The 25,228-nt window shown below is 68.0% G+C and overlaps 2 protein-coding genes across 3 annotated transcripts; one reads left to right on the top strand and one right to left on the bottom strand.

Annotated features, from left to right (window-relative positions):
- Positions 1-8,010: 8,010 nt before the first annotated feature.
- On the bottom strand, positions 8,011-11,592 carry PCGF1 (polycomb group ring finger 1). 2 transcript variants are annotated; one of them, XM_071753078.1, is made up of 9 exons: positions 11,190-11,592; positions 10,526-10,631; positions 10,244-10,396; positions 9,602-9,673; positions 9,400-9,508; positions 8,999-9,032; positions 8,696-8,779; positions 8,532-8,612; positions 8,011-8,179 (listed from the first exon to the last, which is right to left on the bottom strand). In XM_071753078.1, the coding sequence occupies exons 1-9, from the start codon at positions 11,283-11,285 to the stop codon at positions 8,132-8,134; spliced, it is 783 nt and encodes a 260-aa protein (XP_071609179.1). In that variant the 5' UTR covers positions 11,286-11,592; the 3' UTR covers positions 8,011-8,131. The 2 variants fall into 2 exon arrangements, with proteins under 2 accessions (XP_071609179.1, XP_071609178.1); XM_071753077.1 differs by having other exon boundaries at positions 8,696-8,782; positions 11,190-11,589.
- Positions 11,593-18,301: 6,709 nt separating this feature from the next.
- On the top strand, positions 18,302-24,984 carry TLX2 (T cell leukemia homeobox 2). The gene is made up of 5 exons (XM_071753027.1): positions 18,302-19,176; positions 21,384-21,621; positions 22,159-23,842; positions 24,432-24,556; positions 24,632-24,984. The coding sequence occupies exons 1-3, from the start codon at positions 18,771-18,773 to the stop codon at positions 22,373-22,375; spliced, it is 861 nt and encodes a 286-aa protein (XP_071609128.1). The 5' UTR covers positions 18,302-18,770; the 3' UTR covers positions 22,376-23,842; positions 24,432-24,556; positions 24,632-24,984.
- The last annotated feature ends 244 nt before the right edge of the window (positions 24,985-25,228 follow it).

Genomic DNA, 25,228 nt, shown 5'->3' with positions numbered 1-25,228 from the left:
TCCCTGGGGGTGCCCGTGGGGACCCACCTCAGCACCGTGTGGTGTGCTGGGGTCAGGAGGTCTCGCCAGCCCCAGCCCCAGCTGCTGCGACCTCCATCCAGGACCCCCTCCCTGCTCCGGGGCCTCCATATGGGCCTGAGCCAAACTCCAACCAAATGGACCGGGGGGGGATGGAGGAGGGGGCTGCATTTCAAAGCCTCGGCTGGAGCAAACGCCACGGCTCCCCCGCAGGGCTGTTGCCCACCCACACCTCCTGACCCCAGCCCAGCAGCGCTGGTGGGAACAGTCCTGTCCCATTACCTAGGGCTGGGGGGGGACAGTCCCCACTGCTGCTGCCCACATCCACTGAGCTGTGGGGCTGGAGGTGGGGACCCACTGGTGAGGGGGCTGAGCAGGGTGGACCCACGCTGGGACCACCACAGGGGTTGGGGGCGCTCCGGAATTGACCCAGGGCTTGGAGAGGGGCTGTGAGGAGTCAGGAAGGGTGGGCTAGGGTGGGGGATGGGAAGTGTCATGGGGTAGGGGTATTGTGTGGGGCAATATGCCCACCATGGGGCAGGGAGCTGCCAAGGGAGGAAACAGTCCTGTCCCCCCACTGCCCCTTCCTTCCCCACGCTGCACACAGCTGGGACGGGATGGCAGCCAGAGACAGAGGAGGGGAAGGGTGTGAAGAGGGGTCCCCTCCTGACCCCCCCCCCAGTGGGTATGGCACAGGGAGCAGGGACTGCTGGAGACCCCTGTCCACTCCCACTGGGTGTAGACAAAGCAGTACGGGAGCTCCAGACATGATTCGAGGAATGCTGTCTGGTGGGGTACCCCCAGCCCTGTCCCCACCAGTGTCCTCAGAACTCCTGGGAGGACCCATCCGGGGGGTGGTCGCGGGCCGGCACAGCCACGGTGAGGCCATGAGGATTTAATTAGGGCGCGAGCACAGGGGGCTCAGCGGGGCCCGGGCAGCGCGGCGAGGAAATGGCTCGTCTGAGCCGCTGACAGCCCGGGCCCCCCCAAGATGAACGACCGACCCCCAGATTAAAGCTCCGCACCTGAGTGGGGAGCAAGTCCGGGGCGGCCGCGGGGTTGGGGGGAGGGGGGGTAACGGGGACTCCTGCCCTGGCGTTGCCAATACTTTGACGAGAGGCCGGGAGGGGGTTCGGGGTCGCTGGGGGATATGCCCAGGAGGTGGCACCATCAGGTGATGGGTGGGCAAGTGTGACACAGGAGACAGGGGAACGTAGAGGCACGGCACGATCTTCCAGCCCCGCATGTGCCCCATCTCCTTGCTGCCCCATAGCCCCCCCCCCGGTGGGTGCCCGATGGCTCTCGCGTTGCAGTGGGCATAGGGTGGGCTTGGGGCTCCATCCCGGCACCTCACCGGGGACACTCTGGGGGTACTCAGAGAATGGCCGGGTGCTGCTGCCTTGGGGGGGCGGGGGAGGGGGCACCTCATCCCACAGGCCCCGTGGGGGCTTGGTGGGGTTGGGGGATCGATGGGTCACCGCTGTCATTAACCTCGCCGAGGCAGCGGGGCCGCGCGCCCCGAGGTTAATTAAAAAAGAAAAGTGCAACGAAATGCGGCGGCGGTGGCGGGAGGGGGGGGGGGGGGGGGAGCGGGACAGTGGGCACCGTGATGCCGGGGACATCGATGGCACCACCAGCGCGGGTTGTCACGGGGGACAGCGGGGTATCCTGGGGAGCTGGCGGGGCGTCCGGCCTCGCTGGCAGGCAGGATGGCGGGACTGTGCCACTCTGTGCCGCCTGGCAGAGCCGGGCGGTAGGAAGAGCCGTCGCAGAGGAAGCCCCATCCTTCCTCCTCCTCCCGGCACCTCCCGGTGCTATTCTTAGCCCCGGTCTGTCCCGCATCCTCTCTGGATCCGTGGGGGACTCCACGGTAGGGACATTATGGGGCAGGATCGGGTCCTCCTGCCCACCCATATCAACCATGGCACAGCCGCCGGCACTGCCTGGTGTTCCCAGGGCTGTCCCCATCCCAGGGCTGGCTGTGGGGACGTGTGTATCTCAGGAATGGGGATATGGGGAGTGGGACAAGCCCCTGGGGTGGTGCTGGGGTGGAAGAGAGTGTCCCTCTTGATGTGGTGAGAGGGAATGACAGCCACTACCTAAGGAGGGACGCTGGTGGCAGTGTCACTTCTGGCATGGGGACATAATGGACTGTGCCAGTCCCTGCCTCGGCGATGAGTCTGGGTGGGAACAGGGACACACCTGGGTTGGGGACTGCTGGCTCGGGCAATGTCTGTGTGGGTGACCACTGTGCCCAGACTTGTGGTGGCCTGTCTGGCCACTGTGACCCCCAGCTGGCAGGGCTGTCATCGGGCCACGGCAGGCACGGCAGGGTCAGCACTGCATTCCTGCTGCTGGAGGGGTGATCCGGTTACCAGCCGCTGGCCCCACGATTAATCTTCCCGGGTGCCCTTTGGAATCTGCTGCCCGGGGCCCCGCGGGGTGCAGGAGTCCGGAGGGGCGTGGGGAGGGGTGGTAGACAGGGGATGGGGATGGGGATGAGGAAGAGGATGGGGTTGAGCAAGAGGATGGGGTTAAGCGTTGGGACTGGGATGAGGATGGGGATGGAGATGAATCCCCCCTCCATCTCTGTCAGATTCAGACATTCAGACCACCCCTCCACCATGCCGGGCCCTCCCCAACCCCAGCGCCGTGGCGGAGCTGCGGGTCGGTGTGTAATTGTGGCACGGGAAGGGGCCGGGGGATGGCGGATCACTTGCAATTAGATGCCAGACGGAGACGTGGCGTTTCAATAACCCCCAAATTGATTTAGGGACAATGGGACCGGGAGAGTGGCAGCCATTGCAAAATGAACCCCCACCGATGGGAATGGGGCTCTGGGGACACCCCGCTGGCCTCTACCCTTCTGGGTATCCTGGCTGGCACCCTGAGACAATATCCAGGGGCTGACAGGAACACAACATGGCCAGGTGGGCACCAGCCCCAGTGCTGGGGATCTGCTCCCGCGATTCCTAACCAGTCAGCCAGGGGTGACCCCAGGGTGCCAGCGGACCTGGCACAGCCCAGGAGAGCCACAGCCGGATAGGGAAATGGCGTCTGGGGGCTACCGGGCACCATTGCACCCTGACACCGGCACACCGGGGAGGGCATTGACGTCGGCACAGCTCAGCCCGGTGTGCAATGTGAGGCCGGGCCCCTGAGGGACTGAGCACAATGATGCCCCAGCAGGGCTGGGGGTGTCAGGGGACAGTCCTGGCTCCCCGACCCAGCGGGTGGGTGGTGCCACCAGGAGCTGATGGCCAGGAGCAGGAATGCCGGGACACCGCCATGGCTCTGGCTGCCAGCAACACGGAGGAGATGGGGCTGGGAGCGCCGTTCTGCTGGGCACGGAGCCGCCAGCTCCGTTGGGACCCAGGGCTTCCTGCGAGGAAGGTGGGACAGGGAGAGGAAGACAATAAAACCCAGGAAACGCTCTGAATAGGGACGGTACCGGCTGCGCTGAGCCCGCGCCGCCGGTGCTGAGCCCAGCAGGAAACCTCAGGGCGCTAGGGGCAGCCAAGCCAGGGGCAGTGGGGACCCTCGTCATGGGCATCACCATACCCAGGACCGGACTGGGCCCTCACTGGCAGTCGGTGTTTCCAATTTTGCCATGATTTGCCCCAGAACCTGGCTCCTGCCCATGGTTTAACAACCGGCGGGGGCCACGAGAGCAGGTGGGGACCGGATGGTGTTGCTGTGCCCATGGTGCCTTCATGGTGTGGTGAACCATGGCGGGCTGGAGCTGTGGGGACCAGCTGCTGTCTTGCCCCGGGGTCCTGGCAGTACCAGGGGCTCAGGCCGGGGCCTGTCCCCTGCCCCAGGTGACAGCGGTTTGGGCTGCTGGTCCTCGCCAGAGCTGTGGGCATGTGGCTGGCTGCGCTGCACTACCCTGAATCTCCCAGCGCCGAGTGATTTATGGCTGGGGAAGCGTGGTGCAGACAGATCGGGCCATAAAACCAGGGCAGGAAGTCGCCAAGCTTCAAAGGCCGCATGGGCTGGGAACGCAACAATGGTGGGGTCGGCTGGCACCATGGCACAGACCACACCACGGCACCCACCCATGGCACCCACACATGGCACCAGCACCGGCTTGGGGGTTCCCACAAACCCATCTGGCACCCCCACATGCAAACACTCCACCCCTGTGTGCATCCCACATATGCATCCCATGTGAACCCCATGCACATCCCATGTGCACGTGCCATTCACATCCCATGCCTGCAACCGGTGCCTTGAGCCTCCTCCGAGGTGGTCGCAGCTGTGTGGCCAGTGGTCTTTGCTGGGGCAGTGGTCCCACGGTGTGCAGCCCCCCTCTGCCGGGCTGGCGGCACGCAGGAAGGCTGGGGGATGGGGGTGTGGGCAGCTGTGGCCATGCAGACAAAGGGCCGGAGGAAGCACCAGCAGCCAAGATAAACTGGGAAAAGCGAGGGGGTGCCCCCCGGCCCACTCCCACAGCCTTGCTGTACCATGAGAGGGGCTGGAGGAGCCTGGCCCCAGTGCCCTGTTTGCGGGGGGCACCTGTCCTGTCACTGCACAGCAGCTGGAGGATGCCGGCTCAGGGCCCATGGGGTGCCGGCCTCTCCCCAGCCAAGTCCTGGACTTGCTGCAGCCCCTCATCTACAGGAAGATGCCCCCCCTCTTCATCCCCCATTCCCACAGTGCCGGGGCATCTCGATGCCAGTGCCGGGGCCCGCATGTGTGGTAAAGTGACAGGATGCAGGGTGCTGCCTCGGTGCGGGGCATGGTGGGGCCGGTGGGTGCCGAAGGGCAGGTGGGCACAGCATGCCGGCCCGCCAGGGCCACGCGGTGTCGTTTGAAGATGATCAGGTTGTGACAGGAATTAAATTGTGTTTTGATTTTCTCATTAGCCTAATCTCCAGAGCGCCTTGTTACGGGGTAATTTCCCGGCGCCGTCATGACAGCTCATTCCCATGCTGACAGCCATACACCAGTGGGCCTGGCCAAGGGCGGCAACGTGCCCCGATGGGCCTGGTGGGTGCCATGGGGTGGGCTGCAGTGTGGGAGTGGGTCGGGGTGGCAGTGTCTAGGTCCCTGCACATGTACCCCCGTGGTGCCCATCCATCCAGTGCCGGGGGCACCGTGCCGGGTGCTGGCAGGTCCCACTATACCACAGGCTGGCAGCCGAGTGGGGCCCCATGGTGTGGCCCAGCAGCACGGTCCTGCCATGTCGGGTGTGGAGTCTGGAGGGTGCGTGGATGCCATGGGAACCTGTTCCAGGGCACACGTGTGTCCCCGGCGCTGCCCCCTGACCCCAGTGATGGGGTGTGAAGGCGGTGGCAGGCGCCGGCGGCTCATTTGTCTCTGTCAGGAGCCTTCACAGGAGATGGTGCCGCCAGAGCGTGGCAGGGATGGCGCAGCCGGGGGTGCTCAGCACCTCTCCAACGCCCCGCTCACATGGGCCACAGGCCACGGCCGGTGCCAGCAACATGCGTTGACTGCCTGGGTGACATCGGGAGTCTGGCCCCTGTGGGATGAGCCGGTCCCCTCACTGAGCAACCCTGGAGCACCCCTGAGACCGCCTGCACCACAGGACCTCGGCATAGCCAGAGCACCCCCACAGATGGAGCACCCCCACAGCAGCAGGTCCCTTCCCTGGCATCACGCCATGGGGCTGAGGTGGGGTTGGGGTCCCTTCATCCCACATCTGGGCCCCTTACTGTCCCCGGGACCCTCGGGGCTGGGGGTTCCAGAGCCGAGGTCACTCTAAGGACCTGGGGATAGCGAGGGGGAGCCCCAAGGGTCCCCACGTGACCAAGCAGTTCCCGCGGGTCCCGCCCCCTTCCCCTATGGGCCTTGCTCTGACCCGACGTGCCCAGGTGCCCCCGAGCTCGGCTGTGTATTCCCCACTGCTCCCCGGGCCAGGAATGAGGGGAACGGGGGGCTCAGGTTTCCCTCTCTGCCGGGCTGGAGCCTGGGGCCATTAGGCCCCTGGGACCATGACGGGGGGGTGGGATATCAAAGCTCCTTCGCCCCTCATTAACGGGCATGACCGAGGCTGCAGCCGGGTCCCGCCGGCCCCGCGGCCGCGCTGAGGGTGCAGGACTGCCCCCCAGCACCTGTCCCTGCCCCGCTGCCCCCTCAGGGGGTTCCAGGGACAGTCAACGGACACGAAGGGGCTCCCTGAACCCCAGAGAGCATCTGGCACCCCCGGGACCCCTCTGAATCCCCTCTCCGCAGCTGGTCCTGCTCCTCGGGCTCCCCCTGGACCTCCTCGAGCCCCCAGGTTCCCTCCGATCCCACCCTGCACAATGGGGCTCCCCACACCCCCAGTTTCAGGAGGGGGCAGGGTACAATGGCAGCATCCCCGGCTGGTGATGGGGCCAGATTGCGGGCAGGGGGTCTGCTGGCACCGACCCCCACCCCCGCTGCCGTCCCGACGGGGGCTCATTTACCAACGTCAGTCCCGCAGTTGGTTTGAATTAGGCGCTGATAAGTGAGGGGGCGAGGAGCTGGGGCGTTGCGGGGGGGTGTCGGCCTCGCTCACGCTTCCTGCTCTGCCGTCTGGAACCGGCTGCCAGAGCCGCTGCTGAAAGACACGGGGGCAGCCCCCACGTCGCCCCCCCCCCCCCCCGTCTGTCCACCCGCTCGCTCCCACGGCCGCGCTGCGACCCTCGCCCTCCTCCCCGCCCCCATCCCCTCTTGCCCCGGGGGGTGCCGGGGAGAGGGTGGGCGACGGATAGAGCGCTGCTGCCCCCGGCCAGACCCTGCCGGAGGGGCTTGGTGAGCCCGGGGGGGTACACAGCGTCCCCCGCTCCCGCCACTCGGAAGAACCTCACCCAGCGGCCACGGTCCCCCGTCCCGAGAGGAGCGGCGCAGCCCCTGGCCCCCGCCAGTGTTTCAGCAGGTTCTTAGCGGGGACTTTGGGCACAGGGGGGCTGCGGCCGCCCCCGAGTGAGGGATGGCCGACAGCTGGGCTGGGAGAGGGGCCGGTAACCGGATCCCCCGGCGGTGGCTCGCGGGGTCCCGGGCGCGGGGTCAGCGGCGGTGCGGGGTTGGGGGTGAGGGGCGGGACACGGCCCGCGCCGGGGGTGGGTGAGCACGGGGCTCCCGAGAGGGTCAGTGCCACCTCCACCGAGGCTGGCGGGTCCCAGGACACCAGGCTCGGGAGGGAGTAGGAGGGCGGCGGCCGCAGCAGGACCGGGACACGCGGACATCTGTGTCACCCCCCCCCATGGCACCCAGCGCCCTGTCCCGCGATCGGGGCCCCTCAGAGCCACTTTCCCTGGGGTGGGGTTCGAGATCCGACACCTGTTCCCTGCTAGGAGCGGGGTTGCAGCCCTGGGCGGGGGGAGCGCGGTCACAGCCCCGCACTGGGGGGGACCCCGCACCAGCAGCTGGGCCGGGGGCTGCCACACGCTCACAACCCGTGCCCCGCGCTCCGGCAGCAGCCCAGATGGCTGCGATATTGTCCCCACAATAGATGGCTAATTAGGCAAGCGCTGGGGAGCTGGGGGTGGAGGGACGCCCCGTGTGTGTCCCCCCCCGCTCAGGCAATCAACGGGCCCGTGACTTCATTACAGCTCATTATGCGCGGGCGGTGGGGGCCTCCGCCAGCCCCTGATTTCACATCGCCCCTCATTGGGATTCTGGCCCTGGCGGCGGAGCGGGGGAGCCGGGACGTGCTCGGGGGGGGTGTCGGGACATGCGCCAGGCAGCCGTGACGGTGATTAATCTGCCGAGCACCCGCACAACTGCGCTCGTGGGGGGGGGGGGGGGGGGGGGGGGGGCTGGGCCGTCCATCCCCCCCTCGCACTGCCGGCAACAGGGAAGGGGGCTGCATCCCCCGGCCTGAAACCCATTGCCTGGCCCTCAACCAAAGTGCACCTTACAACCCATCCCCCCAGCACCAGCCCTGGTGCAACACCACTCCTGGAGGTACTGGTGGGGAGGAGGGGGCTCAGGAAGGTCCTCAGACCCACCCTCCCCAAGACTCCATTAGTGTCCCCCCCCAGCACAGAGGAGGGACCAGTCAAGGATTTTCCAGTTTTATTCAAAAAATAAACTCAAGCAGGAGGGGTATTAAGTTAAGGGGAAGGGGTTGGGGGGCAAGAACAGGGCTGCACTCCGGGGGAGCAGCTCCCACCCCCAGCCCCTACCTCCTCTTGTCCTTGATGCTGTAGTGCAGCACGAGGGGTGCAGGCTGCAAGGCAAGGGGGGGGAGTCAGGGTAGCTGGGACACCCCGATATCCCCCCATCCCAGGGCAGACCCCTTGTACCCCACCCCAGGACCTCGGGAGGTGGGGGGAAGGGGCAGAATGCTCCCCTCCCCATAGCACTGGCCCTGCAGGAAAGCCTCGCTGCCATGCCATGAACTTTTCCAACCCACTTCTGGGAGCCGTCCCCCTGGCCCTGACCATTTTTGCTCCATTTTGCTCCAATGAGTGACATCAATCATCCTTGAGTCACCTATTTCCCACTTCATGTCCCCACACCCCCATGCCAAGCCCCCCCCCTAGCCTGGGCTGCTGTCCCCAGGGGGGGTGGGTGCCCACCTTGCCAAACCAGCGTGAGAGCCAGAGCTGCTTCATCGTCATCTGGTCAGGGAGTGCCTCATTGTTGAACAGGATCTGCACCTACCCAGGGGAAGGCTGTGTCAAGGCAGGCCCATGACTGCCCCTGAGACCCCTCCACCCCTTGGCTAGAGCCCCCTACTCACGTGCTGCAGAGGCAGTCCCAGACGGTGGCACAGGACCCTCCGCAGGTGTCGGATCTGTGCCCGCACAGAGCACCTCACATACTTCTGCTGTGGGGGGCAGAGGGAAGGGGGTCAGGGAGGTGCAACGGCCCCCAAGCCCTGTGGGACCCCTTTGCAAGGCCCCAGCTTCCTGTAGCCCACCCTGCCTGGGACCCCACGCACCAAGCCGAGCCCAGCGCAGGGGCTGTGGGGCCCGGTTGTGGCAGAGCCAGGGGGCTCAGGGATCAGAGAGGTGGGGTGGTGTGTGCAGGGACCCCCGCTCACCTGCAGCATGGCCTTGCCCTTGTCCTTGCTGGAGCTGCAGGGAGAGAGAAGGGGCAGCATGACAGCTCCAGCACAGGAAGGGGGGGGTCACAGGCTGGACCCCCTCCCTGGGGCACCACCCAGTGTGGAAGAGCCTCCTGCCCTTCCTGGTGCTCCCCCCACCTGGCACACACACACAGAGCCAGGGACAGCTGGGGGGAATGGGTGGGGGGGCAGGGTGGGGGTCTGGCAGCTGAGCTGCAGCCATCGATCCCATCGCAGCCCCCAGAGCTACCGTGGATTGAGCAGCAGCTGCACAGTGCCTGCCTGGCAGCCAGTGACACCAGTGGGGCTGCAGCATGGGGGGGACAAGGGGGTGGAGCAGTGGGAGCCCCCCCAAACACCAACCCCCCCAGACTCACCTCTGCTTCTCCAGGCAGAGCGAGACGTGCTCATCATAGCGGAAATAGTGTGCACGGGAGTGATCGAATGTGCTGTAGGGCAAACCCAGGGGGTCGCCCCCAACCGTGTCTGGGAAAGGTGGGGAGGGGGGAGCAGTCAGTTCCCCCACCCCAGCCACCTCCCACAGACCACCCCCCACCCAGGTTTCCCCTGCCTGCCCACCCTCACTGCTGGGATGTGTCACCCGGTCCAGGCCGCGGGACTGGTAGAACTCCCGGATCCGTTTCTCCTCACCTGCAGAGAGGTCAGAGATGCTCAGGGACCCCCGCCGTGGCCCCCATCTCCTGCGGGGATCCCTGGGCTGCCCTCAGCCCATCCCACTGCTCCAACCTCAGTGTGGCAACACAGCTGACCACCAGCAGCCTGGCCCCCATTCCTGTTTGCCTCCTCAATGTCTTGGCAGGGTCTCCAGCAAGCCCCCATCATGGGCTGGGGATCTACCCTCACACCTTTCCCCATCCCTCTTTCCCCTGGAGCAGACACACCAGGCCCCCGCTGGCTGTTTGCTGTCCCTCCTTGGGTGGCTGACATTTCCACAGAGGTGTCCCCAGCGCCATCCCCGTGTCCCCATCCCCCTCCTGAGTGACAGCAGCTCCTCAGGAGCAGGGGGCAGCCCTCCCCTCACGGCTGCTCGGCATTCACCACGCTGCCGCTCAGCACCAGGCCCTGGGGATGCAGCTGGCAGAGGCAGCTCTAGCTCTTGTGCCCACAGCTCTGAGAGGATCAAACACATCCCAAAAGTGTTGTGCTCTCCCCACATGGCTCCTGGGAACAGTGGGTGCAGGGGCTCCTGGGGACACTCACTCTCCTGCAGGCCAGGCACCAGCTTGTAGACGATGTCCTGCATGACACGGTCCAGTTTGAGGTTGAGCAGTGGCTGTGTCTCGTGGATCTTGGTGTTGCACATGGGGCAGTACTTGCTGGTCTGCAGGTACTTGACGATGCAGCTCTTGCAGACTGTGCCCAGAGGGAGGGGAATCAGACACGTCTCCTCAGACCCCCCCGGGCAGAAGCCAACATCCCCTCCAGGGGTCTGCCAGCCCCCACCTAGGGGTTCAGGGGTGGCTCCCCACACTGGGGACTCACAGGTGTGCAGGCACTCGGTGATGGTGGTGGCGTCAATGAAGTACCCGGCGCAGAGGCAGCACACGATGTGCTCGTTCAGCTCCTTCATCTTCACCTTCACCTCCTCCTGTGCAGAGTCCCCCTCACCGTCACCCCTGCTTTGCCATTTCTCCCCACCGCCCCTCCTCACCCCTGAGACACACTGCCAGCCCCACAGCCCCCGTCTCCCTGCAGAGCCTTTACCCACTCCACGGACACGCTGCCCACCCCATGGTCAGCAGGACCCTCCTGTGGGGCCGATCCCCCGCGGGCAGGCACAGGAGGGGGCACAGGGGGCTGCTCCCCCCTTGCATGGGCAGTGGGACACTGCAAGGTGACACCGGGTGACCTCGCCCCGGAGCTCAGCTGCCACCTTGATGGGGTGGGGGGGGGGTACAGGGACCACCCCTCTCCAGGGGTGGGGGTACAGGGGTACCGGGATCAAATACCCGGATCTGGCCCCGCCCCCTTATCTGCCCCGCCCATTCCACTCGTGGGCGGCCCCGGCGCCTGCGCCGAGCGGCCACACGGCGCCTGCGCGGCCCCCTTGTCCCCCGAGCGGCGGCGGTGCGGACCCCCCCACCCCCGGCCCCTTTCCGCCCACGCATGCGCCAGTCCGGTGCCGCCGCCCGCCGCCGCCGCTCGCCTCGTTCCGGAGCGGGTCCATCTTGTAGACGGCTTGGAGCTGGTTCCGCAGCCGCATGGCGATCGCCATCGGGCCCCCCTGAGGAGGCGACGCCATCTTAGAACCTCTTCCGCCTACCCGCTCACTTCCGGGTTCGGGGCGGGGCCGCCGCCCCCCGCCCCGGGACTACAGCTCCCGCCTGGCCCCGAGCGCCGCCGGGCATACCGGGAAGGGACGGACCGTCCCGGAGCGCGGCCGCCACCTGCTGGGCGAGCGGGGAGAGCGGCCTCCACCCCGGGCTGACCCCGGCCCCGGGAACCCCGTCCGGTCCGGCCCTGACCGAGGGGTCCTCGTCGCCCCTGTGCAGGCCCGCGCCCGGACGGGCCCCGACCCTCGGGCCCGTTTTGGGGAGAGAGTGTGTCCTTCCCCGCCGGCGGGGCGCGTTCATGTGACAGCAGCCGCCAATCGGAGAGCGCGGTGGCTGCGGGTGGTGCCGCGTGCCGCCGGCAGAGGGCAGCAGAGCCCCGCGGGACCGGGCGGGGCGGGGGCTCCTCAGTCCCCGCGGGCCCCGAGGTGGGGCTGGGCCCCCTAAGCCCCTCTGGGCTTTGGGGATGGCCCGGTCCGTGCTCCGGGGCGGTTACCCCCATTAGTGATCCTGCCGCCCTGGGACACGGGAGGCCAAGGAACCCTCGTGGAGGGCTGGGGAGGGGGGCAGTGAGCCCCATGGCGGAGCTGTGGGGCACGGCCCCCCATGGCATGGCTGGGGGACAGGGACCTCTTTGGCAGAGAGGGAGGGGGCACCCAGGGGGCAGTGGGTGCAGGGGGCAGGGGGCAGGGGCGGGTGGGAGGTGGAAGGGGTTGTGCCGGGGGGCAGAGGGGAACAGCGCCCCAAGCGGGTAGCGGTGTCCAGGGGGACCCTGGGGTACCCGGTCCGGGGGTGCTGGGTCCCGGGTCGCTTCCCCGGCGCAGCCTGGAGCCGCGTTAATGGGGGTGATTGGATCAGGGCTCTGGAGGGGAAGAAGCGGCCCCGCTAATGCAAAGCAGAAGCCGCCCAGGGCCGTAATGGCTCGTTACGGTTACGCTGATTGCTCCAATCCCCGGCAACAAGTGTCGTCTGGGGAGACGGCGGGGCCGCCGGGGCTGGCGGGGGGGCTCCTGCAGTGGGGGGGGCCCCGGCGGGGGCGGTGCGACCACCGGCCGGGTTTCACCCGCCGCCTGACCGGCAGTACACGCACCTCCCGCACCCCTCGTTGCTCCGCGCTCCCGGGAGGCTCCGTGCGGGGAGGAAATGCCGAAGAGGCCGAAACGACCCCGGCCCACCGGCCAGGTCGTTTCGAGACCCGACACGGAATCTTCTCGGCACGGAGCTCCCAAGCACACTCCGCCGCTTGGCTCGGGGACCCCAGGATGGTCCTAGTCCTTGTCCTGCTCCTTCTCCCAGTCAGGTACCTGTGTCCCAGCCCTGTCATCCGAGCCCCTCCAGGTCCCAGACAGCCCGATGTGGCCAAGTCCCGCTGACCCTGGCCGGCTCGGCCCCCTAGGCCGACCGGAGCGGTTCAGCCTGGCCCCGTGCCGTGGCATCTGTGTCCCCCGATGTCCCCCTGCATGTCCCCGAGGTGTCAGACCCCTGTCCCAGCCTCCTGCCAGGGGCTCAGCAAGATGCGTGGCCGTGCCCCAGCACACAGTGCCGGGGCACCCGCGAGCAGGGACGGGCAGGACAACCCCTGAATGAGGGTGGTCCCCGGACTCACCCCCCTCCCCCCCCCCCCCGCTGCGAGCTTGAGCCTGCCTGCTCTGACCCCCTCCTGGCCGCGGCGGGGGACGTGGTGCCGGGACCAGGTGACCCCACTCCTGGGGAGGAACCGGTCCATCTGTACCTGCCAGGAGCAGTTCCTGGGAGGGGCCGGGGGCTGCGGGGGCCACAGCCGGGCAGGGGGAGGGGGCTACGGGGGTCACAGCCGGGCCAGCACAGCCCTGCGGCGGGACCACATCGCTCACTGCCAACGCTCGGTGTACCCAGCACCGCCACTGTGTCGGCACCGGCATCACCGCCGGCAGCACGGGGAGCCCTGAGCACTGCCCAGCCGCGGGCACCCCCTGCTCTTCCCCTTGCACCCCTGTGTTACCTCGTGTGTCCCCCTGTCCCAGGCCAGTGGGATGGGAAGGCCATGGTGGTGACGGTAGACCCCCGGGTATGGGTCCCCCAAGGATGTGGGGCTGTGGGCAGCTTGGGGTCCCACCCTTGCTCCCCGCTGGTGCTGGGCACATGGGCCAGGGGTCCTGGCAGCCAGCCCTCCCTGGGACCATGTTTGCCAGCTTGGCACGTGTGCACAGTTCCATCTCTCTGTAAATAATTAATGCCCGGGCGGCAGCCGGCACTTCCCCCAGCCCGGAGAGGCTGGGGGGCCGGGCAGGCCGGTGCTTTTAGCTCAGACCTGCTCAGATATTCAGCTCCATTTCCGCCGCGGGGCTGCACGGGGCCTGGGCGTCTCTTTCTGGTAAGCAATGAGGGGGCTTTCCCAACCGGGAACTTCGTCTGGGCTGAGCGAGGCTGGGGCTGAGGCCGGACACACTCGTGATTGCAGTGGGTGCAGGGCAGCAGCACTCCAGCCTTCCAGGGCAAGTGAGAGGAGGTCTGAGGCCAGGCCTGGCCCAGGGCAACAGGAGCTGTGTGGGCAGAGTGGGGTAATGGCAGCAGTGGGGACACACCAGCTCTAACTCCCCACCCCGGGGTGACAGTACTGTGGCCACTGGCTGGGAGCTTTCCACACTGAGGTGGTCACAGGGGGTCCTGTGGTGGTGGGACCATGGCAGGGTCAGTACCAGCAGGTCTGGGACCAGGCAGGGTAGGCATGGCAGGCAGGGTGACAGGGCAGGCTCAGGGGTCAGCATGGGCAGGGTCCTGGCAGGCTGCAGGGTGGCTGGGTGGTTATGAACTGAACTCCTGTCTAATGCACCCGATTGGATTTGCAGAATCCAATTACCAGCCCTCAGCCCTTGATAACAAGGTTCTGAGCGACGGCTTCTGTCAACGGCCCTGCGGCCACCACTGCCACCACAACTGCCACCGGCACCACCATGAGCACCCACCGCTGCCCCTGCTCGCCAGAACAGGCAGCACCGGCGCCCCCAGCCCAGGGCAGGACCCCGGGCAGGCTCTCCATCAGCCCTGGGCCAGGACCTCCTGGGAGAGGAGGCAGGGGTGGGGATAGGGGTCCAGGGACCCCAGGGACCACCCGGCACAGCCAAGGAAGCCAGAGCCTGGGAGAGGATCTCTGCTAGTCCCAGGCACACCGACCCCCATGCGTGCCCGCTCTCCCCAGCCCCCCTGCTCTCTGCTTCACCTCCCACCCCCCTTCCATCACCCTGGTGCTGGCCATGGCAGGTGCCCCTCACCCGCAGGCAGCAATCGCCGCCCGCACCTCCTCTCCCACCCCATGCCCACGGCAGTTGCTGGGTGGGCTTGGGCTGGGGGTGGGGGCTCACCCGCAGCCCCAGCCTGAGCTCCCCTCTCCGTGGCACCCATCTCCTCCTCGACAAAGCCGCGCAGACGCAGCCAGTCACCGGGGCAGCTCCAGCGGTCGGTGCCCCAGGAGCCCCCGTCCCGGCTGTCGGGGCCGCCCCTCGCCCTTCACGGTGCCCGGCACTCGCTGAGGCCCCGTCCCAGCCCCGTTCTGGTTCTCGCGGTGGGGCCGGGGGGATGCTCACCCGCCGGCTGCCACCCTCGTTCCCCCGCACCTTGTCCGGGTGCCGGCGCCCAGGCCGGGGCGGGCGGCGGGGGGCACCGGGAGTGTTTCATGCGGTTAAGAAGTGTCTGATTGAAGCAGGAGGCGCCAGCAGCTCCCCCGGGAGCCGCAAGCCAAGGACTGGAGGACCAAATGCAGGCTAAAGTAATCCAATCTGGGCTGGCTTCATCTAATTAGCCCAGAATTAACCCAGCAGCCAGAGAGGAGCTGACTGTCCCTACAGTTTGCCAGCGGGTTTGGGGGGGAAGTGGGAGGAAGAAGGGGACGTCCAGCAGTAATGAGATTAGGGGGGGAGCAGGCGGGAGAGGGCAGCTTGGCAGCATCTCCCCGGTGGTAGTAACATGGGGCCCTGCCAGGCCTTGGGCCCATAATTGCCACTCGCTGGCCAGGCCACTGGCTGCCATCCACCAGGGCAGGCAAGACCCCCTCCCATCACTCCTGCCCTGGCAGCAGCACCTGAGAGTGACCAGTCCCCACGGGAATGAGGACATTGGCATGGCTGGTCTGTGGGGACACAGTGGTGTGCGTGGCTGCAATTGGCAGTCCCGGGACCATGGGCACCCACTGGCGTGGTGGGGGATGTGGGGAGGGGCTGGAGAACCCCCAACAGTACCCAGAATGCTGCAGGGACCAGCAATGCCACCAATGGGACTCCCATCGTGGAGTAGGGCTGGGGCCAGACCCCAACATGCCCCCCCATCTCCTCCCAGGTCAGCTTTGGGGTGTGTTGGGGGGCGCAAAGTGGTGGGATGCTGGGATGCAGCTCCTATCAGCTGGTGCAGCTCAGGTAGTGGCAGGGCCCAGGCAGAGTCTGGTGGCCAAGGGCTAATTTCACACCTAGAAGGGGGCAAATGATTTCTGCTGCATCTCCAAATCCCATTCCTCCTGGTGTTTGATCATGCTCCTGCCCTGGTGAGGGGACATGTCCCCTGTGTGTGTGGCTCCCAGATCCAGCCCATGGGGCAGGAGAGGCACACAGGGGTGTGCTGTGGCCAAGGAGTGGGCAGTGGGTCTGTACCGGGCCACTGGGTGGTCCCAGCTCTCCCAGTACGGGTCTGCGGGGGTCCCCCTGCTGGAGGCCTTGCTGGCTGTGCGGTGTCAGGCTGGGGGCAGAGCTGGAGGCTGGGCACCTGCCTGTCCCCCCTGGGGCTGTACGGTGGCTCTGGTTGACTGGAGGACAACCTCCTTCCAGCTGCTGGTGGCCCAAAGGCGACAGGGCCACCAGCACGCGGAGGTGGCAGCAGGGGGCCCTGGGGCCTCTGGGGTCCCTAGCAGGGTGCACCCACAGCCAGGGTGGCACGGGGACTGCCCGCTCTCTCAGCACCCTCAGTCCCGATCCCCGCCTGCAGAGCTCTCCCGTCCTCCCGGAGGTGGGGTCCCGCCCTGAGGGGGGGTCGGGGCGAGCACCCGCCCGGCGAGGCCCCAGCAGCCCCCTGGGCGTGGGGCGGACCCTGGTGCAGGCAGGCGCCTCCTGAGCTGGTGTCGCCCCCGGCCCCGTCACCTGCCCCCCAATCCATCTCCCGGGACCGGCAGCATTCCAGCCCTTGGGCACGGCAAACATCTGCCTCCTGCTCCAGGTTTAATTAACCTGCCGCTCTTCCCTCCCCCCCGCACCCGGCATTTCCTCCCCTACACCGCTTGGGGCTCGGGCAGGCGCCGACGGGGCCTGGGACAACGCCAACACCGGTACCGACACTGGCACGAATGGCAACACCGTAGCCAACACTCATACTAACATCAGCACCGACACCAACCCCAGCACCATCCCCAATACTACCATCAACACCAGCACAGACACCAGTGACGGTTGTGCCTGGTGAGTCCCGGTGAGCCCGTTCGCCACAGTAGGCCTGCGGCAGTCTCCAGACGGGAGCAGCACAGCCGCAGCACCGGGCAGGTTTCCCCCGGCACCTGCTGGGCCGTCAGCAAGAATCCGGGAAGCTCCCAGGGCTCTGCCCGGCAGGGTCCCGGTGCTATGGGCTTGCCCCTCTGCCCCGACCCCCCGGCCCAGAAGGATGGTGAGTGCCGGGACAGTCACCCCACACTGCAGTGGGTCCAGCTGAGCCCGGATCACCCGGTGCCCCGAGGACGTGCCCTGTCGGGTGCCCCCCGGGTGCCCCCGGGGTGTGGCAGCTGCAGCTCCCGGTGCCGCCGTGATTTACAGGCACAGGCCCCGGTAATGTCATTTGCCCCAGACCGGTGGCGCCAGGGTGGCCGGGTAGGGGCCCCCACCACCCGTCCCTGCCCCGGAGCTGTGACCCACCGCCTCGAGGCTGCTGCCCGCCAGAAGCAGGGCCCCCCAGCCCCGGAGCCACCGGGACCGACCCGCAGGGCCAGACCCACCGCTTGCGATGTGGCTGTCCCGATAGTCGCCAGGAGGCCCGTGCCGGTCTGTGCTACTCGCCGGTAGCGGTTACGACTCGCCTGCAGAGCGGGGCCGGTCCGCGGGCCGGGGCCGAGCCAGGCCCCTGTCCGTCGCACTCCTGGGGTGCAGCAACTGGGCCCACTCGTGCGAGCCAGGTACGAGTGTTCCGACGGGATGGGCTGGACTCCGTGCACGGGAGCGCCCGGCCGCGGGAACCATGGTTCATCACCCGGGAACAGCAGGCTCAGTGGAAAAGGGATCCATCACTTAGGAACGGCGGATCCCTGGAAACAGGGTCTGTGCTACCGGCATCGGCGGGTCTGTGTGAACCCGAGTCCAGCAATGGGGAACAGCGGGTCCCGGGCAACGGGAACTGCAGGTTCGGTGGGAACGAGATACATGACCCAGGAAGGCGGGTCAGTGGAAAGTAGGGTCCGTGCTACCGGGAACGAAGGGTCAGGCAAAGTCCCCGGGAAGGGCGGGTCGGGATAACCGGGATCCGTGTCCCCGGTAGCATGGACCCACGCTACCGGGAAGGGCGGATGGGTCGATGTCCTGAGAATGACGGGTCGGGGGCAGCGGGATCTGTACCACCGGGACCGGCGGTGGGGTCCGTGCCCCGGAACCGGCGGCTCAGGGAAACCGCGATCCGTCCGTCAGCGGCGGGTCGGGGCAAACGCCGAGTCCTTGCCCCGGGAGCGGTGGCTCCGGGGGCTGCTCGGTCGGCTGTGGTTGGGCTCGGTGCGCCCTGGAAGCGTCTGGCGCGATGCCGGTCCGTGCTCCCCGGGACCCACAGCCCCGCGACCCCAGGATAAAGGGAGGGCCCCGGCTCTGCCTTGGGCGGACGAGTGGCGGCCCCGGCCATGCCGCTCAGAGATCCCCGACGCCACCGGGAAGCGGAGAGACGCCGGTATCGCGGCGGCTCCGATGGGCCACGCATCGCCGCTTTGTTGCTGCCAGTCCGGCGGCTGCCCCGGCCACGGGGAACTAGGGCTGGGGGCGTCCCGGGGCCGGGCAGGGTGCCGTACGGGGCGCTCGGGATCGGACGGTGCAGCTGCGGAGCCGGTGCGGGAGCCCCGGCGGGTGGTGAACCAGGCGGGGCGGCGGTGCTGGCCGTGATGGGGGCTGCGGGGGCCGGTGTCGGGGCGTGTCCCCGGGATGCGCTAGCCCCCGCCCCCGGGGGCGCTGGTCTGTCAGTCACGGGGCGCGGCCGCCAATCAGGGGGCGGTCGGTCGGGATTTTGGCAGGTCCAGATGGAGCGGGGCAGAAAAGCGCGCGCCTCTGGGGCCCGCCGCGCACCCGAGCTCCCACGGGCCATGCCCCGCACCAGCACCCTGCCCCGGACCCCGCCCCGGCACCGGAGCCTGCCCAAGCCCCTGCACCGGTCCCGCCGGGCCCACCCCGGCCACCCCGAGCCCGCTGCCCCCGCTGCTGCCCCCCGCAGACCCCTGGCCATGCCCGCGCCCCGGCGGCTCTGAGCGCGACCCGGCCATGGAGACGGCGGCGCTGGCGCGGGAAGCCGGCGGCCAGGTCCCCCCCCCGCCCCACGAGCCCATCAGCTTCGGCATCGACCAGATCCTCGGCGGCCCCGAGCCCGGGGGCGGCGGCGGCGGGGGACCGGCCCGGGCCGGGGGGGACCCCGACTACGGGCTGTACGGCGGCGGCTACGGCCCCCCCTCCTGCTCTCTCGGCTCTTATAACCTCAACATGAGCATGAACGTGAGCGTCAACGTGACTCCCGCGCCCGCCGCGCCGCCCGCAGGGGTCATCCGCGTCCCAGCGCACCGGCCCGCGGCCGCCGCCCCGTCCGCCGCCCCGCCGCCGGTGCCTGGGCTCTCGGGGCTCACTTTCCCCTGGATGGAGACGACGCGTCGGATCGCCAAGGACCGGCTCTCAGGTGAGCGCGGCGGGACGGCTACTGACGGTACCAACGGCTCCGACGGCTCTGGTGGCCGCGGGGATCGGCCAGGGTGAGCCGGGACCGTGCGCTACGCCGGTTCTGCAGCGCGGGGTCTTCGCCCGTTCCCTTCTCGCCCCACTCCGCCGTGCCTGGGCCGGGCTCTCGCCGCCGTCGGGGCCCGCAGGGAACTGCTTGGGGCTAGCGGAGACACCGGCAGCTTCACCGCGGCCCCGCGCCGGCTCCCGGCGGCTCTGAGCGGTGCCCGAGGATCCCGCCGTGCTCCAGCCTCCGGCTCCACTCCCTGCCCTGTCCCTTCCCTGGGACTGGGTGCACAGGGCTCCGGTTTCATCCCCCCCGTGGCGGGGACGCTGACGGGGTCTGCGGTGTGGGGGACTCTGTCGGGAGTGGGGTGCAGGGACTCACCGTGTGGCAAAACCCACCCATGTGTGGAGCTGGGTGAGGGAGCAGGTGCCCCTGTGCCGTGGGGATGTGAGCAGGCAGGGGCGGTGGCTGGTGGTGGGTAACTGTGGGACACATCTGTGGGATGCCTGGGGATGGGATTTGGAGACCCCCGTTTGTGGGGATGGACACAGGACACAGGGTGTGGGGTGGCTGGGCCAGTGTGTGCCAGGTGGTGACACAGGTGTCGGGAGGCGATGCAGAGTGACAGTGCTAATGGTGGGGCTGGGGGCTGAATGCCCATGGTGGGGGCTGGAACACCCAGTACTGGGGCCAGGGTGCTGATCGCTGCAACCCAGAGAAGAAGGTGGGGGGTGCTGTGGCTGGGGGGTGGGCAGTGGGGCTGCACACCGGGTACAGGAGGCTGCCTGGAGACCCTGGCCTGGCTCGACTCATTCTGGCTCCTTCCCAAGATGGCGGCGCTGCCACGTCCTCAGCTCATGTCTCCATGCGGGGACGAGGTTGGGGGCCACACGGGGCTGGTGGGCAAGTGCTGGCCATAGGGGCACTGGGGCCATGTGGGATAGGAGGCCGGGGGCCATGGCAGCCCCGCCCAAGCGCCAGCAGAGCCGTGTTCACCTCCTGGCCCACCCCGCCATGGTGGTGGTGATGAAGCACCGTCCCTGCACAGGGTGGTGGGTGACGTCCCCATCTCCTGCCTGGCGCCAGGGGTGGGTGGATGGGGTGGCCCCTCCCCAGCACGGGGTCTCCCACCACAGCCGTCACTCAGCGCCACTGGCCTTGGGGTGGTCTGCGGGGCTGTCGGCATCTGTTCCTGGTGAGGGGCCGCCCCTCCTGGGGAGGGGGCACGGGGGCCTCTGTTTCCCCCTGACTGCACAGCTCCAATTGCGTCAACCGTGTCCGCCCCCACCAGCGGGCAGCTTGGACCCCTGCCCACTCCACTGGTTGGTTGCTGGTGGCAGGGAGGGTCTGGCCTCACTGGGAGGGTCTTCTGGGCACCAGCTGCCCCTGGGGGTCTGCCCCACATCCCCGTAGTGTGGGATGCAGGGGCCCCATGGTGGCCCCATGGGCCTGGCCATGTGCAGCCTTGCCCATGCAGTGCTGCAGTGCCGTGGCTCAGCCATGGGCTGCCAGGTGGAGCAGGAGGGGAGTGAGAGGCGGGGGCTGCACCCCACCAAACTCTCACCTTCCTCCATGCTGCTTCACTGCCCTGACACTCTCTGGGGTCTGGGCACAGGGTCCTTGCCATGCAGGGACAGCCCTTTCCCCAGTCCAGGCACCTGGGCAGCTGGTTGTGGCCAACATGGATGCTGCCAGAATACTGGGGGACACTGGCCACTTCCTGATGTGGCCAGTGGGCCAGATGGCACAGATGGCTTCTGGGGTCCTGTCCCCTGCCTGGAGAAACTCCCTCAGGGCTATGGCAGAGCTCAATGTGAGGGAAGGGGTGGGCTTGTGCTCCTAGGGCCTCACTGGACCACCACACCAGTCCCAGGCTGGTCCTGCCCAGCCACCCCACTGCTGGTCCTGCCCAGCCACCCCACTGCTGGGCTGGGAAGCGATGGGGCTGTGGGGTGGGGCTGGGCCCTCCAGCGTATCGGGAGCTGCCCCCCATGTCTCTGATACTCGGCATCTCCTTCTCTCTGCCAGGCAGCACTGGCATCCCCCTGCCCTCAGAGGTCCCATCCTCCCATTCCTGAGCCCCTTCCCCCTGGGCTCTGTGCAGGGCAGGGTGCTCAGCCCATGGTCCCCCTGAGCTGCCCCTCACCCCGCTCTGCCCGCAGCTGCTCTGTCTCCCTTTGCGGCCACCCGGCGCATCGGGCACCCCTACCAGAACCGCACGCCGCCCAAGCGGAAGAAGCCACGCACCTCCTTCAGCCGGGTGCAGATCTGTGAGCTGGAGAAGCGCTTCCACCGCCAGAAGTACCTGGCCTCGGCTGAGAGAGCCACCCTGGCCAAGGCTCTCAAGATGACAGATGCCCAGGTCAAGACCTGGTTCCAGAACCGCCGCACCAAGTGGAGGTAATGGTGCTCCCAGCTGTTCCCACCCTGCTCCCTATGGCTGTTACCCCCTGGGGGAGGCTGGGCTGGCGTGGGACAAGTCATCTGTCCCTGCTGTGTCCCCTGTGCCTGACGGGGAGAGGCACTGTGGTGCCGGGGAGGGACGGGATGGACAGGGGTTGTAGGGTGTCATGGACCAGTGCACTGTGGTGCTGAGGGATGAGGTGTGGGGAGAAGGCTGTGGGGCATTGCCAGTCTGGCACACATCAGTACTGAGGGGGGAACAGGCCGTGGGTAGAGGTTTTGCCCACGCAGGGGGTTGCAACTGGATGATCTGGTCCCTCTTGCAACCCAGCCCATGTGGTGGTTCTATGGGGTATCACTGCCATGTCACACAGCAGTGCTGAGGGAAGGATGGGGTGGTGGGGGCATTGCCACCCCAGCAGACAGCAGTGACAGCAGTGGGACAGGCTGTGGGGCGCAGGCCACGGGGCATTGCCAGACTGGTGCGGGCGGTGGTGGCCGTGCCGTGCAGTGTGGGACGCGGTGTGTTGGCAGGAGGCAGACGGCAGAGGAGCGCGAGGCGGAGCGGCAGCAGGCAAACCGCCTGATGCTGCACCTGCAGCAAGAGGCCTTCCAGAAGAGCCTGAACCAGCCACTGCCCCAGGACCCCCTCTGCATGCACAACTCCTCCCTCTACGCCCTGCAGAACCTCCAGCCCTGGGCTGAGGACAACAAGGTGACATCCGTCTCAGGGGTGGCCTCCGTGGTGTGAGGTCCCTGGGGGCTGTGGACGTGCTGGGAGGTGGCGGGGGGCAGCAGGAGCTTGGGGGGGTCTGAGCCTACCATCTCCAGCCCACAGCATGGAGGGGGCTGCCACTTCCCGGGAGTCCCCCATATTGGCAGCTCCTTCCCACTGCAGACCAACCCACCCAGGCCCTCTCAGTGCCCCCCAGACCCACAGCTGCCCCATAGCTCCCAGTGGGTGTGCACGCCCCTGCGGTTGGACTCGAAAGCTCTGCCTGGATCCCTGCCTGGAGCACAGCCGCCGGCAGCCCCTTGCACAGACCCTCTGGGGAGCCACATGCCTTCTGCAAGCCCAGCTCCCCCTTCCCATGGCCTCCCCCCTCTGGGGACAGCTTCTCAGGTGGTCCCTTCTCCAGACCTGCTACTCCCCCATCAGGGGCTCTCCCTGCCAGGCCCTGCTCCTCCCAGGTTGCCTGCAGCCCCCAGCCCACCCAGGGCAGGCAGAGCAGGTTTTGGGGCAGCCTGCACCCAGTGCTGCGAGCTCCCCACCCTCACTGGCAGCCGCTTAGGTGTCTACACCCTCCACGTGCACTTGCCTTGGAGGTTGCCAGCTCCTGTTTCCAGCTCCAACTCCTGGGCTGGATGAGGAACCTGACCCCCTGCCCCCTGGACACCTGAATGGAGGAGGACAGATGGACGGACTGGGCTTGTCTGCCCCATGGGCTGGGGTCCTCAGTAGTCCCAGCTTCACCAGTTTGCTGCTCCCTGTGCCCTTGGGCCTGTACATGCCCTCGTGTCACCCCACAACGGACTCGGAGTGTCCCCCTGTGTCACCCCACGACAGACTTGGGGTGACCCGGGATCACTTTCACCTTCTACCCCAAACCTGTGTGCCCCACAGCACACCCATAGGAAAGTCAATGGGGCTGCACCCCGCCCCCTCCAACCAAATATCTTCCCCCCCTCTTTCCCAGTGACCTCCCCTTAACCCCACTTGCACCGTGGTCAGTGTGACCCCCCCTGGGCCAGCTTCGGCCAGGGTCCCTGATTGATGATGAAGGGGTGGGGGGCACAACGACCACCTCAATGCCCCCTCCTACTCTGTCCATGGTGCTGTAGCAACGAGGAGGGAGGGTAAGGGCTCGCCCCCCCGGTTGCTACCGGGAGGTGGCGGGCAACCGGTGCCGGTTCCCCGGCGGCGCGATTGGCTGCCGTTCCGTGACGCGGCTCCGTTTTACCGGGAGCGGACACGGACGGGCGGCGCCGCCGCAGAGCCGGCGGAATGAGCGCGGCCGAGGGCTGGCCCCGGTACCGGTGGGGGGTCGGGGAGGGCGGCCAGGCGGTGCTCCGTGCCCGTGCTGAGGCTGCCGGGTACCGGAGGCTTCTGCGTGCCCGGGCTGCCGAGGTGGAAGCGCTGCGAGGGGCGGTGGGGGCTTTGCACCGGCAGCTGGAGGGGCTGCGGGACCGGCGGAGCGGGGAGGTCGCCAAGTATCAGGTGCGGGGGAGTTCCACGGGATTGGATTTGGGAAGGGGCGGTGGATACCTGGGGTGGGGGAATCGAGGCACGGGGATGCGGGGCCTGGACGGCCGGAGGGGTGGGGGATTGGGTTGGGGTTGGGGAAGGGGCACAGGGGCTGGGGGGGCACAACAGAGGGTGGGGGCTATCGGGATGGGGCTGGGGAGGGGAATTAGTGTCGGGGGGAAGACCGGGCTCCAGGATGGGGCTGGGTAAGAGAGGCAGGGCCTGGGGGGACGTCAGGGTGGGTTGGGGGAGGGGGCGCAGGGGCTAGCGATCAGGATGGGGCTGGGGTTCCAGGGGTCCAGAAGGTGCGGGAGGATGGGGGCCAGGATGGGGCTGGGGCAGAGGGTCTGGGTGGGATGGGGGTTCGAGTGGGGTTGGGAAGGGGAATCCGTGCAGGCCGGGGTCTGGTCGAGGCCGGGGGTCTGTGGGTCCACATGAGGCTGGACCACGTCGGGTCAGGATCTGGGGTCCATGGATCCGAGCGGGGCCGGGGATCCCGTGCGGGGCGGAGATCGGGCAGGGTTCCGTGTGGGGCCCCGGCGTTGCTGACGGCCCGGTGCAGGAGCGGGTGGCGGAGCTAGAGCGGGAGATCTGTGCAGCGGAGGCGGAGATGTGCCGGTGTCTGCGGGAGTACCCGGCGCTGCTGCGGCTGCGGATGGCGCTGGAGGCCGAGATCGCCGCGTACCGGTATGCGGGGGGGGGCGGGGACGGACTAGGGGCGCGAAGGGGCCGCGGGGCTCAGCCCGGGCCTGTCTCTTGCAGGGAGATGCTGGAGAGTGAAGAGCTGCGCCTGGGCTGCCTGGCCCCACCGTGACGGGACCCCCTGCCCCGCTGAGGGACCGCGGCAAAACCCCTAGATCCCCGGAATCCTCAGGGTCTCCTGAGCCCCTGCTCGCCCACCCACTGGACCCTCTGGACCCCTCTGGACTCCCGGAGTCACGGTCCTTCTAGGTCCTCCCCGGACTCCCCAGACTCCTGCCCCGGGAGACCCCGGCCCCCCAAGAGGACAGCGCCTGTGGGGCCCCACACTCTCACCAGCCTCTCCGGAGCAGCCCCGGACTGGGGACCCAGGCCCAGCCCGCGCGGGAGCACCTCAATAAAGCCCCGTTGCATCACCCGGAGCTCATCTATGGTGGGGGGCAGCAACCCCCGGGGCAGCTCTGTGCCATGGTCTCCATGGGAGCCTGGGCTGTGACCCGGGGGGCTGCCTGGCCTTGGCTCCCTCCCATCCCTGTGCTAGGTGGGGCACATGGGGGGTCCCGGCCACTGACCCATGGTGGAGGGGACTGTGCCCCTGTGGGGGCTGAGACTCCCCAGTGCTGGCAGGTGTTCCTTGACCACCCACATTGTGGCCATGTC

Source organism: Heliangelus exortis, chromosome 10 (assembly GCF_036169615.1).
Source record: "Heliangelus exortis chromosome 10, bHelExo1.hap1, whole genome shotgun sequence".
NCBI lineage: Eukaryota > Metazoa > Chordata > Aves > Apodiformes > Trochilidae > Heliangelus > Heliangelus exortis.
This window is presented reverse-complemented; position numbering and strand designations above follow the sequence as displayed.